Here is an 18119-nt window from a genome sequence, read left to right as displayed (position 1 = left end):
ACACGTGGCTCGCCCGACTCCTGCCCCGATAATGCTCCACATGACAGCCCGGCTCGTTACGCGCCGGAAATGGACGAGATTTCGACGCTCCCCCCCCCCCCCCCCCCATTCCCGCATGCTCATTAGCCGATACAGTCATACGGGTATAACATGCAGCCGCATAGGCAGCACACACACGAATACACGAGTCTTCACAGAGTGGCGGTGAGAATACCCATGTTTCTGTTGGGTTTTGGTTTCAGTTGGTTCAATTCTGAACAAACTTTGTAAAAGCAAAATAACAGCGATTTTCACACGTAGTATATGCTGAGCAATCCCGTCACTTCCTCATGCTTCTCGAAATTATTTGTCATTCCATACAAGGCAATGGGATGCTTACCAGGTCCGTTTCAGAGATAGGTCCCATGCTCTTCAGCTGGATATCGACCTCGACGACGGTGGGCGGGCCTGAAAGGGACAGCAGTGCCACCCGTCAGTCGCGCGGCTTGTTCGGAGGGCTCCCGTCCCGCCTCACCAGTGCCCCCGGTGGGGGGGGGGGGGCAGGGGGCACATTATCTGATAAGAGAGCACACGCCCACATATGCCAGTGAGACTGGTGCCTCACGCCGATGGGAGAACCAGGAACAATGCGGGGCTCTATTTTGGCCAGAGACGGCCAACACCGAACAGTTGGCTCCTTGTCGGTCCTGCGTCCTGGGGCCCATTTACCAAACAGGAAAGCATTTGCCAAGATATGCAAAGGCCGGGCCCGCCATTTGCTTTGGCCGCGGTCCCTGAAACAGTAATGGGCCCCTGTGTCAGTCAGGGGCCCACAGTACCTGGCATGGGCCTTTCCTTGGTAAGTGGCCCAAAGATAGCCAGGGCCCGTTATCGATAGAGCCCGAAGAGGACCCAAAGAGGGGCCAGAAGGGTCCCTCGGACCAAGACCCAAAGATCAACGGCTTGAATGGAAGGCGGCTGAAGGACTCGAAGGGCCAGAAGACCTGGCTGTGTGTCAGAATAAGAAGTTACGCCCGGAGGGCTGAGACCTCGAATGTCAGCCAGGGTGATCCTCACATCGATCAGGCACCACCGGGGACAATGTGGGTCACTTCTCAGCCAGAGACCACGTACACCGAGCCATCGCCTCCGTACAGGCCGAAGCCCTGAGGCCCCTTTCCCAAGCAGGGACGAGGCCGGGCACGCGATTTTCATTGGTCGTGGACCCTGCAGCAACGAGGCGCCCTGTGTTAGTCAGGAACCACATTACTTAAAGGGCTCTGTGTCAGCAAGGGGTCTCGAGCCGGCCAGGGTAACAAATTGGTAAAAGATGGGCCCTCCACCCCATTTCTGCTGAGAGACCGTCAAGCAGAACCGGAGTCTCTGACAGTCATCGGACCGCCTGCGGCCATAAAGGACCGTGTTGCGTTAATGAGGACTCCCGCATCGATGTGGGACCTACTGCCCAAGTCAGACAGTGATCCCTCCCGCGCCAGGAAGGGGACCAATGCATGATGCATCTCTCCAAGAACCTCCGGATCGACCAGGGGACCCCACCACGTGTCGCTAAAAAAGGCAGTCGGTCGGCACCCCGCGCTGGGATGGATGACCCTTCAGACCCTGGACGCAGACGATAATGTGCCCGCTTATATTATACGCACGGGGCCCGTTGTCCAGAAAAAGGTGAGGGCTCTTATTAATGTTAAGTAGAGTGGATGGAAATGGGGCCACGCATAGAGAAAAGGCCGGGTTTGCAGTCCTTCCTTTATTTTTGATCCCATGTTTGCTCGAGAACGTCCATCACTTCGCAGAACTAAGTTGTGAAAAAATCACATCAAAAGATTTCAGCCTGCACGCTCACAATCTCAGAAGCAAGAACAGCTACGGCCGACGTTGCCGTGTTCGTAAAACTGCACGGCGTTGGCAGCTGAAAATAACACCCGGCGGCGGGTGCCGGGCGCGCCAGAACGACAGTCGTGAAATAATGCTTAAAAAATATATTCAAATTTCGTTTCTTGCAAAATTCGTACGGCCCCTAGACTCGGCTGAGTCGTTTATTTAACCTTAATAGTTTTGAGCACGTCCTCTTAAACAGATAAACATCCGCAGCGAAATGAAAAAGATTCCATCTTAAATCTGCCAGTTCCACCTCCAGATTCCAGCGCCGCTTGGCGATGCTGTAAATGTTAGTCCGTTCCTATCATCAATCTAAAAATCGCGCAGGTAAAATATCCCCATTACGGCGCCATAAGCGTGCAAATTGTTGTGTTTAATCGTTCAAAGGCACTTCCTTCAGAGGCCCATCATTTTCGTCCACCGATTGGCCACCGCCTAGCAATAGCCGCAGGGCCGACTCTTGGCTGCCTGTGGAGGCTGCAACGCCGGGTGTCCGGCATTTGTTTCGCAAGATTTGTAAGGACGCGTAATGAAAATCACGTTACACTTTTTTGAAGTTATAGTTTTTTACTGAGGGTCTAGACTTCCCAGGCAAACCTTTTCGGCATGTTCACACATTTTTACATCATTTCGATCCACAGTCAGTTTGTGTTGCACCTACGGGTTAACCCTACCGTTTCTACCACAGTGTCGAAATAAGCTGTCATCATTCACATATTAGACTTGAGCGTATATTCTACCTTCGAAACTTTGAGGATGTCCTTTGGACGGACTGAACGGTTACAATAAAACGGGAAGGAGAGTTTCTTCTTCCAGTCTACGCCATCATTTTCGTCCACCGTTGGCCGCCGCCGGGTGTTAACCTCAAGCATGACGCGGTGCGGTCTACGGAGACTGCATCGTCGGGTATCAGGGAGTTTGTTTCTTAGACTTGCCAGCGGGCATGTTCAAAACTATGTTACATCATTGCTTTTCCATGAACAGATTCTGATGGAAGGCTGAAAATTCCCAACTGAACACAAGCTAGCCATGTTGGTAGAAATGTGCCATCCCGTTTCGATCTACAATGTATGCTCACGGGGCCATTAATATCCACATAAAACCAAGCAAAGATATGCCGAAGCTTTTTACTTCATCGGTTCGGAAAGAATCCGCTGAGCAATTGTAAAATAGACAGGACCGGCGCAGCAGCCATTCAATATATCCTGCAGCCATTTAACGCCCGCTTCCTTCCGGGCAAACCGAACTGACAGAACAGACTTCAAAACAGACCTAAAAACACAAAACAGAATTACGTCTTCCGGCAGCTTCTGGCTTCTGCTCCAGTTAAAGATTGAAACAAGGAAAAAACCAAGGAGATCGTGCCCTTCAAAAACAAGTGTGCCTAACCCGTTTTTTGAAACGGGGGGGGGGAGGGGTTCATTATCAGGCTGGGCCTTTGTCAACCCTGTATTATCAAGGCCTTTACAACCTCATGCCCTTAGACAAGCCTCGGGTCTATCAGCTGTTGGGCTCTGTCTTAGGCCGGAAGCTTAGGGAAGGGCCCGATGTCATGAGGCAAGTAAGACTCGTTATCCTTTGGGTGGCTCATCATCATTTGGCCGTCCTGCTGAATGGCTGTGTGGCGGTCTGTGTTCCACCCAACAGCTCCTCGAGTATGGCGGCCTGTGTTGCGCCCAACAGCTCCTCGCCTTACTCGGATCGTTTTGTGGCATCTTCCTCCAAAACAACGCATGCATCGCTGTACCTGTGTCCTGATTCGAGGATAACTGCCAATGGCTTTCCTTTCCATTTCCCGCTCGTTGTAGTAGCCTGTTTCCAGAAATATGGTATTACTGGAGGAGGACGGACACCCTTGTTCTAGCAAAGGGTGAAGCATGCCTTTTCCCTTTCCAGGGTGCAGTCGATGAGGGCTCCCATACTAATGCGTCAGTTACATACACACACCACATCACGTTGTCCGGCATAGGCTCTTCAGGGACGTGAACTTGTCATATATCGAATGGGAAACACCATTGTTCCAGGAAATTAATATTTTCCCACGACCAAATGCACTTCTCTGAACATTTTCACCTAGTTGGCAGAAAGGCACACGAGAAGTATCGTCAGTGGACGTATCGTACTTACGCCTAACAAAGCGAGGAGGTACATCTCACGATATTCCGGTATGTGCAATAGCTGAGCTTGACTGGATGTCCTGCTCTGACACTCACCACCAAAATCTGGCCGCAGATTGCTGTCGTATCCCTGCAGCAGACTGTTCAGCAGACCGGAGACGTTCGCGTGGTTGTTCTGCTGAGGCGCGGAGCAGCTGCAAGCAAAGGAGGAATATTGGTGGGACATAGCTCTGGACAGAGCAGCGCGGAGGGACAATTGGCGGGGCATAGCTCTGGACAGAGCGGCGCAGGGTATCCATAGGCGAGATGTAGCTCTGAACAGAGAAGCGCAAGGGGAACTATTGGCGGGGCATAGCTCTGAATAGAGCGGCGCAGGGGGCTATTGGCGGGACATAGCTATGGACAGAGCGTCTCAGGGGTGGGATATAGCTGTGGACAGAGCGTCTCAGAGGTGGGATATAGCTATGGACAGAGCGTCTCAGGGGGTGGGATGTAGCTGTGGACAGAGCGTCTCAGGGGGTGGGATATAGCTATGGACAGAGCGTCTCAGGGGTGGGATATAGCTGTGGACAGAGCGTCTCAGGGGTGGGATATAGCTGTGGACAGAGCGTCTCAGAGGTGGGATATAGCTATGGACAGAGCGTCTCAGAGGTGGGATATAGCTATGGACAGAGCGTCTCAGAGGTGGGATATAGCTATGGACAGAGCGTCTCAGGGGGTGGGATATAGATGTGGACAGAAGCGTCCTCAGAGGTGGGATATAGCTATGGACAAGAGTGTCTCAGGGGTGGGATATAGCTATGGACAGAGGCGTCGCAGGGGTGGGATGTAGCTATGGACAGAGCGTCTCAGGGGGTGGGATATAGCTATGGACAGAGCGTCTCAGAGGTGGGATATAGCTATGGACAGAGCGTCTCAGGGGTGGGATATAGCTATGGACAGAGCGTCTCAGGGGGTGGGATGTAGCTATGGACAGAGTGTCTCAGGGGGGGGGATATAGCTATGGACAGAGCGTCTCAGGGGGTGGGATATAGCTATGGACAGGGCGTCTCAGGGGTGAGATATAGCTATGGACAGAGCGTCTCAGAGGTGGGATATAGCTATGGACAGAGCGTCTCAGGGGTGGGATATAGCTATGGACAGGGCGTCTCAGGGGTGAGATATAGCTATGGACAGAGCGTCTCAGAGGTGGGATATAGCTATGGACAGAGCGTCTCAGGGGTGGGATATAGCTATGGACAGGGCGTCTCAGGGGTGAGATATAGCTATGGACAGAGCGTCTCAGAGGTGGGATATAGCTATGGACAGAGCAGCGCAGGAGATCCATTGGCTGGATATTGCTCATAGCTCATAGTCCGGAGTGATGACGGACCACGGCGGCCTCAGCTCCGAGCCAAGCAGGTAAGGCTTATTGATATTATTATTTTATCACCGATGAAGCTTAGTTGATGATAACAGAGCCAATTCCGGATTAGGAATATCTCTACGCCGTTGTTTCAAAGTCTTTTTTAAATATTTTGGAACGTGTAAATAAGGTATAATGCATGAGGACAGTGAGAGGTGCCGGTGGGTGTAGCAGGTACTCACCGAAGTCATGGATAAAACAGACAACTGACAGTGTCAACCGTCATAAATGGTCGTCTGATCATTCTAGTGGCCCGGGTCTACCAATGCCGACACCACAGCTCCCCAGGGGTGGGGGGGGGGGGGGGGCGCCTGAGAATGGATCGGCCCCTCCATCGAGAGCAGCGGGCACGACAGCATGCGAGGGTTCAGGTCAGGAGGAGCTTACCCTCAGATGTTGGCGGCCGAAACAAAATGGCGGCCGATGGGAACAAATGTACTGGGCCCGTGTGCTTCAGTCTCGTCCGGAAGACCCCCATTTTTACGCCGACTTGGACAGATGTATACGTTCAGGCAGAAAGTTCACCGTCTGACATATGTATGTCAATTTCTTGATGCCCACCCCATATCTTTTTTAGCTCAAAATTTTGCAACTTACATTCATTTTCACCATTAACATTACCGACTTAAGCTCTCTTCCTTCCCACGTCTGTCCACTATATTTGAAAACTCTGATTTGGGAAGTTCAGGGAGACTTGGTAGCTCAACTTGTGAAAACACCGACCCGTAATTGAGGCATAAATTGATAATGAAATATACCACGTGTTTGGATTTTAGTGATACCAGATCGGCGTGCGACTCAGTGTGTCTCAGTCATGCATACTCAGCAATGCACATCTAAATTACGAGCACTCGCTGTTGTTTTCAGCTGCGGCGTCTGGAAAACGTTGCTCAAGGCATTGGCAAGGTGAGCTTATCACATCAGGTGAGCACAGCGAAGGCCCAATGGAATACACGTGAGCGGTCAAAATGCGCACATGTATTGTCCGGAAACATCAACGGGCACATGAGCTATTGATTTGCTCAGAGATCATCACTTGTCCTGGCGTGCAAGAGACGTCAGCAGACGGGGCGTCAGCGCTGCGCCGCCGCTGTCCGGGGCTCTGTGCATCCACCCGCAGTGTCCGCCGCCACGCCGAGATGCTCCGGCCGTAGCAGGCAGGGGTGACAGGCAGGGGTCGCTGTCCCAGCCGGCCTGTTTAGCACTGTCCGCGCTGAGGGGGCGGACCGTCGCCAGCCCTGGCGCTAATTGTCACCAGGCGGGGGCACATGACTGTACCCAGGCTGACTCGTGACTCGCTGTCACTCAGCGCCGTGCCGCGCCGTCGCCTGGGATCTGCCGTGGGCGTTGATTGGTTGCAGCGTGTGTTGTCCAGCTGGACGGCAGCGTCTTGAACGCTGTTAGCACTAATAATATTGGACTCATTTAATTACAACCTGCGTTGCTATAAAAATGACCAAACACGCAGCAGATACAGATGTTTTGCTTCATATATTACCAGAATCCAAAAAATTTGGAAGCATATAAATAACTCCGTAAATAAAACAATGTACATGTATATGGTACCAACAGTACTGAAAAGTTCATTAATTTGGTCATACTGCGTGCTCCATACAAGCGCAACGTTTCACTTTCCCAAAGGTTTTCGGAGGCAGTGACGGGCTGAAGGATTTTGATATATCAAAGAAGCACGTAACCTGTTTCACAGTTTTTTATTTGGATCCGCCATCTCTCGGCGCACAAGCATCTATAAAACCAGGTCCCCGAATGAAGTTTTTACGTTCAGCTTAGGGTGGAGATTACGACTAGGCAGCAATTCCAAGATATTAAGGTTTTCATTGTCTTAAGCTGTTGCTAGTTTGTTTGTTTTGCTTTGTTTTGTTTTAAGCTTGGCATTTCTTGCGCCACGCTCCATTGTTACGTGTTATGAGTTCTTGTATATTAATGGTGTGTCCTCCCCGTAGACGAGCGTCTCTTAGGTGTTCATCAAACTGGTCACGAATGCTACACTCTGATTCTCCTGCATAAAATATCTCTGGACGCAGTTCACATGATATCTGTCATGCTATTTTCTCGCACGTGCATTTTTTCCTTTTTTATCCATTCATGCATATGCGGCAAATCCTACCCCAATCTGGAGACGTAATGGTCTCCAGCGCTTATGGTATTAGGATGGGCTCTAAACCAGGACCATTAGTCCTTGCTGCGCAAAAGGAAGTGCACTCTATTCGATCGTAAATCGGCGTTGCAAGCGTAAAGTAACATTACACATATTTATTGATGTTAATCATACATAAATATGCCGATGCATGAACGAAAAGCTTGTTTGGTACAAAACATGCAAGCATAAGAGTGAGTGCATTACATGACTATAATCTCGGTCCTAATCGTCGATTAGACTGTTAATACCGGCCGCAAGTGTTGAAATAAAATTTGAGACCGATATCTAAGTTAGGTCATCGTTGTTTTTTCTGAACGGTAATTTAAAGACCTTCCATTGCAAATCAGTATTAACAAAACTGAAGCAAAGGTCTTCCGAAAGTGAGATCAGAGGTCGCACTAAGATGCAGTATGTACCTAACAGATCTTGCATATTTTTTTACCCATGCCCTAAAAAGTATAGATATCTAGCTTTCTGGCGCACTTTTACCAAACATTGTGTCCCGTAGACTGTCCTCACTAGAACAAGATGAAAACAGAGTTCGTGACGTCATCGTGCATATTCACCTGCTCCTAGCTCCATATCGGTATGCCGTACTGCTCTAAAAGCGGCAGAGTTTGGCCTTGGCCGCATGATTACATCATTGACGTATCTTCGTCAAATTTGAACGGGTGTCGTGTTGAAATGCGCCAATTTGCGGGCGTTTGTCATGGAATTCTCCACCTGTTGCATGGCTTCTCTGATTAGTCTGTCGCAGAATGTCACCGGGCTTGTACGTCTCATTATTACCGTAGAAGTGATCCGGCTTGCACTCTCCAATATGTGTTCAAGCTTGTCATCTACGGAATGTTTGTTGTCGGCGATGATCATGTCACTGGCTTGCGTTCGAGTTCTTCCACGGGATTCTGTGATGCTTTTGAACGTCGCTTGATCGCCCACAATGCCCTGAGGCATTTGTTGGCGTTCATCGCTATCAAGCATCGCACATATTATTTTGAATCAGAATATGTCTTATGTTTTCATGAACATCGGTAATTTTCTACAAAAGCATTCACGTGAAGCGAAACAAACTACACAGCTCGTGGTACCTACATCTACAGCGTAACAAACGCTATGCCAACTGCAGTTCTATCCATCCATCTATATATCTATCTACCTATCTATCTATATATCCATCCACATATGCATAAACACACACACACACACACACACACACACACACACATGTATATATATATATATATATATATATATACATGCATTTCAACAAACTTATTCTATTCCGAAAGCATTCCTCGATGCTAAAGTTAAGCCTGCGTGTGTGTGTGTGTGTGTGTGTCATTGAGGCATCACGACGCACTCAGCTGCAAAGGCTATATGGCGTCGCCTGCCTCACCCTGACAGGAAGGGAGGGCACCGTGGGGAATCGAACCCCTTACCTCTGGTTTCCCCAGACACGCCGAGGTTAACGCAGGCACGTTAACCACTACACTGCCAGCAACCCTAAATTTAGGCCTGATATAAGTTCTAGTCTGGCTTCCAACGTGTCCAGAGCGATCAGATCTTTGATGTCCACTAAGTGTCATCAACATATCGCACGTACATATGAGGTTTAATGACATCATCGGCGAGAGCTTCTTGCTCAGCCGAGGATATGAAAGGCTCAGGCAAACAAAACTCCAAATGGTGAGCCCATTGCGATGCCATCTGTTTGGCAAAACCGCGGCCCTTCAGGGCATCGGAAGAGTGCCTTGGGTTTGCACAGTCTCAACATCGCACGCATGTGGTCAGGAATGTCTGATGCGGGCAAAGTTTCATGACGGTAGTCGTATCGGGCTAGTATGTCAACAGTCCGTTTGACAAGAATATTTGTGAACTGGCATGCAGGGATGCTCATATGCCTAGCCTTATTCCTGTTTTTAGTAAATCGACGAATGGGACCCTCTCATTAACAAACAAACAAATGCGCGTGGAACCCTTGGTCTGAACGGATAGCAACCATTAGGGCGAAGAGCACATGGTCCTTGAGCGTTTTGCATGCCGCGAATAAACATTGTCACCTGTCAATGAAAAGCATATGTGATGCGTAAATGCTTATGCCTATATCGCGATATGTATGTAATATATTTGCGCAATACCGGTTTTGCAAGAACTGATGTATGTATACATGAGACTCATGCTAGAATAGTCACGGGAGACCTTTTATTTTACAAAGATGCGATTTCATCGGCTTTGTCTCAAGCCGTGACTCTAGGAAATTTGCAATAAAGGATGACACGCTGGGAATATAACTAATGCCAGACCATGCAACATGACGATCTATACCTTCTTTGTACCGTGAGGTTTGGTGTCATTTTACACGAACAACGAGAAGAAGAGAAATGTTGTCATCAGATGCATTGAGAAAGCGTAAAAAAAGATCAGCAATGCTGAGTCGCTGTATTTTTCAATAAAGCTATCCCTTCTCTCTCTCTCTCCCTCTCTCTCTCTCTCTCTCTCTCTCTCTCTCTCTCTCTCTCTCTCCTCTCTCTCTCTCTCTCTCTCTCTCTCTCTCTCTCTCTCTCTCTCTCTCTCTCTCTCTCTCTCTCTCTCTCCTCTCTCTCTCTCTCTCTCTCTCTCTTTACTCTATGCATACTGATTTAATGACTGTTTTCATCTACGTCTAGATGTTTTTGGATATGCGATGCATCTGAACACTGCCAACCCTTCCGCCAATTCATGGGAATCTCTGGTATCGGATGGTACCTATGGGTTTTGATATCACCACAACATGACATCAGAATGCATTATAACCTGACTAGCAGACTTACCTTGCATTGTGCGTGGCGCATACCCACAGCAGCGTGACGGACAGGCAACAGGGCGGCCTACGGAAAACAGGGAGACCCGACATCAGTAACTCCTCCCTCACAAACTCTCAGAAGCGAACAAATCAGCGATCAACGCAGATATTACGAAGCAAAAAAGAACCATTTGAAAACAGAGCACCAATCATTGAACAAAATCGTGCAGGACATGTTTCACACAAATGCCTAAAATTTGCAGCTGCTCGTACGCTCAGGCGTGGGATGACCTTCACCGACGAGAGATCAACCCCTGTGCATGGTCCGCCGGCGGGACGGGTGGAGAAGGAGCTAGGGCTGAGCTGCCCTGGCGGCGTTCAATACACCAATCTGGTTGATCGCATTAGCGTTACACGGCTGGTGCGCCCTCGGTCGCCACTGAAAGTCGTAATCGAATCGGCCCCAGATCCTGTTGTGACGGCGCTGCCTCATTACGCGGTTGCCAGATAAGGACCGCTTGCCTGGTCTGCATTACCCGGTTACCAGATAGGGATCACCTGCCTGGTCTGCACTACACGGTTGCCAGATAAGGACCGCTTGCCTGGTCTGCATTAAACGGTTACCAGATGAGGACCGCTTGCCTGGTCTGCATGACCCGGTTACCAGATAAGGACCGCTTGCCTGGTCTGCATTACTCGGTTATCAGATACGGATCGTTTGCCCGGTCTGCATTGAACGGTTGCCAGGTAAGGACCGCTTGCCTGGTCTGCATTGCACGGTTACCAGATGCGAATCGTTTGCCCGGTCTGCACACGGTTACCAGATCGGGATCGCTTACTCGATTTGCACTACCCCGTTACCGGACTAGGATCGCTTGCGTGGTCTGCTGGGTGTGAATCGTCTTCAACATTTGTCGCATGTCGTTGAAGGTTACCTACACTCGTTGAAAACACAACTCCACAGATACAACTGTTCTTTGTTGGCCGTTGTATACCGTGTTGTGAATTCTTGGGGAGGCCTAATTGTACAAGTCAGAAAGTCCTATTAAAATGTGAAATATGTTTACAAACGGACCACTCGTGTATTGACACGAAGTAAGACCGGTCAAGCAGCCGTCGCACTGCGAGCGCCCCGCCCGGCTCGGCGGCCAGGATCTGCCCCACCCGAACCTTACACCGACCACAGCGTCTTACGCATGGACTTGGCCGCCCCCTCTCCCATAGACAGCTCCTGCGGAGCAAGTCACATCAACGGGCTCAGTGAACGCTGTCGAACGCTGTCAACCACAAGATGTGAGGATGCCCAGGTGATGCATGGCGACATGCAAGCAGCTGACGAAAGGAGGGGATCCTCGTGGTGGAAGATAATTAAAATGTTCGGGCATTCGAGTTCTCGAGCTCCGCAATTTTTATGATTGCGGACAGCTATAAAGCTTCATACGTAGCGGTAAAGTTATTGAGAGCACGTCTTCGGTCTTTTGGTAAATGACTTATCAACGAACACCTTTCAAATGAGACAACCTACCCCACCCCGGGGTAAATTGTATCACATAGTGGGGAAAGTTGTGCTTATGCGCATTTTTCGTACAGTAAGCTGCATCGTAGGCACGCTGAATGCCTTGTGATGTCTGGATCGAATGCGCTTGTCAGTGCTATTCCATAATTTGTCGGGGTTGCGATAAAACAAATGTTTGCCCGTTTTATCAATCAGGGTTTGTTTTACGACTACTACCACCTCGGTTTCGGTTGTTCAGGTGCAAATTGTGGATTTCCACGTCCAGGTAATGTAAATCCCGACTTGTTGTCTACGTATCAATAAGCCATGACAAGCACATCGCTCCATGATTGACGGTGGGTTAACACGCGCTTGGGTGGGAGGTCAAATTGGCCCCTACCCCGCGAAGATTTTTCAGAAGTGGTTTCCTAACGGCACAGCGTAGACACGACAAGTTTTGCATGACTGTAGACAATTCGGATTTTTTGTTGCAAGGAAATTCAGAGGTACCTTGTAGGGCCGTTGAGCTACGGTAGACCAAAGTCAGGCCATGGTTTCAGCGAAGCTAATTCCTAGGGAATGCTTTAATTTGATGCAACAACAGAGTGTTAGGCAAAGCCATACATCTCTGAGATACTTTTTTGGCATTTTTACAATGGACTGAGCAAAGCGCATTGACCTAAGGTCGGGTATGAAGATCGGAGCAAGGCCAAAACCAACCAATTTTATTTCTCTAGGGCTTGCTGCATGGGGTAGATTCTGGCGCTCATTTCGAATTTATTGATGACATGAGCCGCATTATGCACCTTCCGTGGACTTCCTAATAATCAGAAAAGATCATTCACCTAGAATGACGCTGTTCAACAATTTGTTTTAGGAAGATGCTGCCTAGCGTTATCTTTGTCGCCTGTTCAAATGCAAACCTCAAAGCAGTCTTGTATTATTTTGGTCAAAAGGCCAAAAAAGGTCACTGATATTATGTGAACATGGGAACTTTTGCTTAGAACAGTTCTCTAAGTTGTGGGACGCTGTTAAGAACGACATGGAATTTGACCTTGTTTGAGCCTATTTGACTCGAAGTTCACGACCTAGGAACCTCAACCTTTGACCTAAGGGAGTTCACATACGGGTCAATACACTCTGTGAATTTGGCGTCTCTACCTCTCTTAGTTCCTGCGATCTCAGAGGGTCAAATTGTTCCCCATCCGAGCGAAGAGTATCCAACCGGCCACTCGGGTGCATGTTAACACGCGCTCGGGTGAGGGGGCAAATTGACCTCCTCAGAAGGTTTTTCCGGAATGGTTTCCGAACGGCGCAGCGTAGCCGCGCTACATTTTGCGTAAATTGTAGACGATTGAATAGCGGATCGTCTGGCATCAAAAATTAGCTGTACCTTGTAAGGTCGACGACCTATGACAGGTCAAGGTCAGGCCATGGTTTCAGCGAAGGCAATTTTTGGGGAATCGTTCAATCTGGTCCGACAACGGAGTGCTAGACGAAGCCATACCCCTCCGAGATACTTCCTCAGGCAACGCAACAATTGAATGAACAAATCATTGACTTAGGGTCAGGTATGAAGGTAAGACCAAGGTCACAACCGGCCCGTTTTATTACTCTAGGGATTGCTGTATGGAGTAGTTTCTGGTGCTCAGTTCAAATTTATTTATAACAGGAACCGCATTATAAGCCTTCCATGGATCTCTCTAAGGTCAGAACAGGTCACTGACCTAAATGATACAGGTCAACACTTTGCTTTTAGAAACAAACTTGCCTAGTGTAATCTGTGTCGCTCATTCACATGCAAAACCCAAAGCAGTCTTGTATGACTGGTCGCCATGACCTTCAAAAGGTCAAGAGAGGTCACTGACCTTAACTGAGCATGTGACCTGTTGCTTTGAACAGTTGTCTAGGTTCTAGGGGTCCTTTGAAGACCAACCTAAAATTTGATCTTATTTGAGCCCGAGGTCATGACCCAGGAACCTCAAACTTTGACCTAAGTGAGTTCATGTATGGGTTAGTACACCTACACCTGTCTCTAGCTCTATTAGTTCCTGAGAGCTCGGAGGGGTCAAATTGACCCCCCCCCGAGTGAAGGATATCCAGGCGGCCACCCGGTCGCGTGTTAATCAATAAAATGTTGTCAGTACATTGTATCGATACAACCTGTCCCATGCGCAGCTGATACATGTATCATCCGATCTCTTGGAGGAAAGCTCGCGCTACCCTGAAATCCTTGGCTAGCAGATGCCAAATGCTTTAAAGTATTATGACACGTACAGTTCCTTAATACTTAGTGTAGCATTCAGATTTGTCTCACTGTGCCGTATGCCCTTAAACGCACATTTACACCGATTGCTTTAGTTTTAAACGATGTGCAAAAAACACACTATTCGCGCTGACACCAATACGAGTGCCCGCACGTTACCGGAGGTACACTGAAAGGTAAAGTAAGCCGCTGTACGTCTGTTGAGTGACTCGAGACTGCCATTTGCCGCATATATTTAGAGTAAATTGCCCGGCCCCACATGAACATGACGCAACTCGCCCCTCTCTCCCTCGCCCCTGGAGACTTGGACAAGGACATTTTCAATGTCAGGGACACTGCTCCCTCTCCCGGCGAGGATCGATCGCAAGCCATCGGGAGAGACACAAACCGTTTTTTATAAACTATTGACGTACGATACTTGGCCGGGTGGCACTGAGGAGAGGGAGTTTTTATGCGAGCTGCCGAGGTCACGACTTCCGTCGTCCGGTAATCTCGGTAATCCTTGCCATGTTTCTACAGAGGCAGAATACGTGAGGTAGCATTGATCCTGCCGACCAATGATTCGGTGTCATGCACATACTCTTCCTGCATGCCGTAGACAGACTCGTCATATGTCCCACTCGCCGAGCACCTGTTTCGCTGCCGTTCATGAAGTCATCAATGATTCGAAGGTCGTGTTTCGTCCTGTTCGGTCTGTTACTTTTGATCACATTTATGCAATAACACCTCTCAGTGAGCTACTCAGCTATCCCGAGTAAAGCGCAGCTTATCGTGACAAGCTGCGCGTGCAAAAACAATAACACCTCTCAGCGAGCTACTCAGCTATCCCGAGCGAAGCGCAGCTTATCGTGATAAGCTGCGCGTGCAAAAAACAAGCCTAACTACACGCTTTGCTCGCTCACCCGCTGGTAAGAGCTGTGCATTCCTGAGCGAAAACTTCGCTCGTACAGGCGCGTATTCGAGGGTATGCCAAGAGAGCCATGCCCCCCCCCCCCCCCCCGAGCGCGGTGGGCATACACACAGCTCACTGTCCCGCTCACTTTATATATACTACCCTCAACAAGAGATACCAGACATACCAGACCATATCCTAGAAATGTCATTCCACATGCGCAGGATTTTGGAGAACAGCTGAAATTTTCTTGAAATTGAAAAATGAAAAAAACATTCTCTTGCAGAAATTTGGGCCATGTACCTGAGCACGCAACTGTGATTCTTCTAAACCAAAGAAGGGCACGTTTAGGTACGGACGTTACCGCCACGCTACAGACTGCTGTCCGCCTTCTCTCCCCCCCCCCCCCACACGTTAGCGATATTGCGACCAGATGATAGTGCCAAATGCCTATGGTACCTATCAGGCATGATGTGCCTGGTGACCGTTGCCAGCCTCACACAGGAGTTAGCAAGCTTACAACTGTCACGCCGTTAGAGGCGTCACTGCGCCCAAAATGCGTGACAATTATTGCAATTTTCGATTTGATGATTTTATCCATTACCTACACTAATCTGCATATAGCTTCGAAAACAGCAAAAATAGGAGCTAAGTGCGGCCATACTCCTGCGCTTCAGAATCGCGCTACAATTTTAGCTATCGTCAAGGTATGATCAGGCCGGACAAAGCTGAGGTAGCCTTACTGCACATATTTGTTTTGCCATTTTAAATCGCGGGACCAAAAGAAGTCATTAAGTTGAAATGTGTCAGCTGCAAAGCCTTATTAACAAATGTGATTTATCAATCATCTTGCTTTGGCCATATTTGGCTTCGGCCACGAGCTTACCTCACATGACCCCGCCCCTGGTGACCAGAGCTGACTTTGAACAGCGTGGCTGACCTCGATCCCAAAGAGGGAGGAAACAACTTCGAATTTTCAGGATGATTTGTACCCATTTCTTTTTTCATATAATGTTCGCCCTTAGTATGCTGTAATCACTCCGGGGCTCAGTCATGTCTCTTGATGGATGAGCTGCGTTCTTGTCCGCGTAAGCCTTCCCCGCTTTTGGCCCTGTGCCGGCTCCTCTATGATGGCCGCTGTTGATTTCACAACGAGGAGTACCTCTTTTATAATCATTTTCGAAGTGGATTTTCACTCCACGGTCAAATCAGGTGAGTTTATCCCAATGGATTCATGGTAAAGTCCGGAGTGGGTTCATATCTCTCCATGAATAGCTGAATTTTTTTCAGAACTGGTGTAAGAGCACGTAGTGACTATTTACTTCATGCCAACGTATGAAGGTAAGAGCGTGAGGAGTTATTCCCTCCGCCAAAATTTGCGTGTTTCCTTCTATTAAGTGTGTGTTCAATCTTTATGATAACATATTTAACAACAAGCATCACTGAAACCCCAGGAAAAGTTACGTCAAATATATCGCTGGGTAGTGCCACTGAAGAGCCGTCAGGTGTCATATTGATCACCGACATTATTTGCTTGGTGCACCAAAAGTGTAGAAAGTAGCTCACAAACCCCTGTCGATGGTTATTTTCACCCCACGCAAAGATATACATACTTGTGACAAAAGCGTAGATCGATATGGTTTGAATCGACCGACAGGCCAACCATAATGGAAATTTTGTGTCTTGGAAAATGCATATAACACTATCGCTGTTCCCAGCTTCTTTTGACTCCAGCGCATGAGATGTGTACCAGGGCATCGATAACTGGTGGAAGTTCCTTTGCTAGCGAGCTTATGAAACCACCAAAGCTTAAAATGATCAACGTATTGCCCAAATAACACGACAAGGCGAAAGACGAGCGCAGAGTGAACTTTACATCGTTTTGCATTCATACATCGCTAGTACAAGCGGTCTTCGCATTATTCCTATTTGAGGTGCATTCCAATTTTGCCCTACCCAAGTGATTAATGCAACAAAGAGCGTTGCCAAAAATGGCGCTGTTCCTTTCCTTGCTTGATAAGAAATAAAACGTAATTTGTAGACTGGTTTGCCTTCCGCCTGTCAGAGGTGCTCACTCTATACGAGGTCACACCCTGTCACCATCACATGTCATGTGAAGCCAGCGTCCTGGCGTTAAACGGACATGAACTATTACGCCCATTGGTAATCGTATGGTGTAATTAACACAGTTGTGTGTAATGACTTCTATGCCAAGCGTGAACCGAAAACAGCGAAAAAATATCCGAGAAGGTCTGCCCTTGGCCCGCGACCTTCGTTGCCATGGTAATATGATTCTGAAGTACATGAGCACCATTTTTCATATTCGGTGCCTAGTAAACACTGTACAGATGACGTGGGTACCACAGAGCCTTGCAGTAGTAAAACATTGTATCTGTAAGCAAGTTTGCGCAACCGGCGACATTGCCAATCACGTGGCGGATGACAGCTCATAATTCCGGGTTAGAATGGTCAGGACTATTCCCTCCTGAAATCATCTGATCACACGATTGCATCCTAAGGGTCACGAGTGGCGTAACACCACAGGTGGTGCCGAGTTGGGGAATCATATAACGAGTGGCGTAACACCACAGGTGGTGCCGAGTTGGGGAATCATATAACGAGTGGCGCAACACCGCAGGTGGTGCCGAGCTGGGGAATTACCTTTCCGAAGTGAAGCAAAGCTAAACAAAAAACCTAACGCCATCGCACGGTTAGAACGTACGCAAAGCCGCACTTCCGTCACCCTTTTACAAGTCCGTCACCACTGGCCCTTAAAGAAGACCTAAAGCGCCCGAAAGCATCAGCCAATTACCACCCAGTCCTCACAGTGTCTGCGAGGCTTCATTCACGGACTCACGTGGCGTCCATGCCAAGTGAGCGGACAGTTGGGACCGCGGATGGCGAACTTAAACGGCGTCGAAGAGTCTTTCTGAAGCCGGCGTCCTCGCCTGTCCGGTGGTGATCCGCCGCTCGCAGGAGGCACGCCCGCCCGTGCTGCCGCGAAGGGCAGCCGGAGCGTCTGGGCCTGGGAGGCGGTAATCCACCGGTGGCACGGGGCACGCTCGCTCGTGGTACCGCGGCGGACAGCCGGGAGCGTCTGGGCCTGGGAGGCGGTAATCCACCGGT

The 18119-nt window shown here is 49.0% G+C and overlaps 1 protein-coding gene across 1 annotated transcript in view; it reads right to left on the bottom strand.

Moving 5' to 3' along the window:
* The window catches only part of LOC119108065 (gamma-aminobutyric acid receptor alpha-like), a 46026-nt gene that overhangs the window by 18180 nt on the left and 9727 nt on the right, over positions 1-18119 (bottom strand). Inside the window, exons 2-4 of the mRNA XM_037231648.1 lie at positions 10369-10425; positions 4089-4186; positions 380-447 (exon numbers count right to left, since the gene is read on the bottom strand). Coding sequence (XP_037087543.1) covers positions 380-447; positions 4089-4186; positions 10369-10425 — 223 coding nt within the window. The remainder of the gene's footprint in view (positions 1-379; positions 448-4088; positions 4187-10368; positions 10426-18119) is intronic.

The sequence above is a fragment of the Pollicipes pollicipes genome, unplaced genomic scaffold, assembly GCF_011947565.3.
Source record: "Pollicipes pollicipes isolate AB1234 unplaced genomic scaffold, Ppol_2.1 Scaffold_2555;HRSCAF=2994_pilon_pilon_pilon, whole genome shotgun sequence".
In the NCBI taxonomy this organism is placed as follows: Eukaryota; Metazoa; Arthropoda; class Thecostraca; order Pollicipedomorpha; family Pollicipedidae; genus Pollicipes; species Pollicipes pollicipes.
Note: the sequence above shows the minus strand (reverse complement) of the source record. Positions and strands in the feature narration are given on the sequence as shown.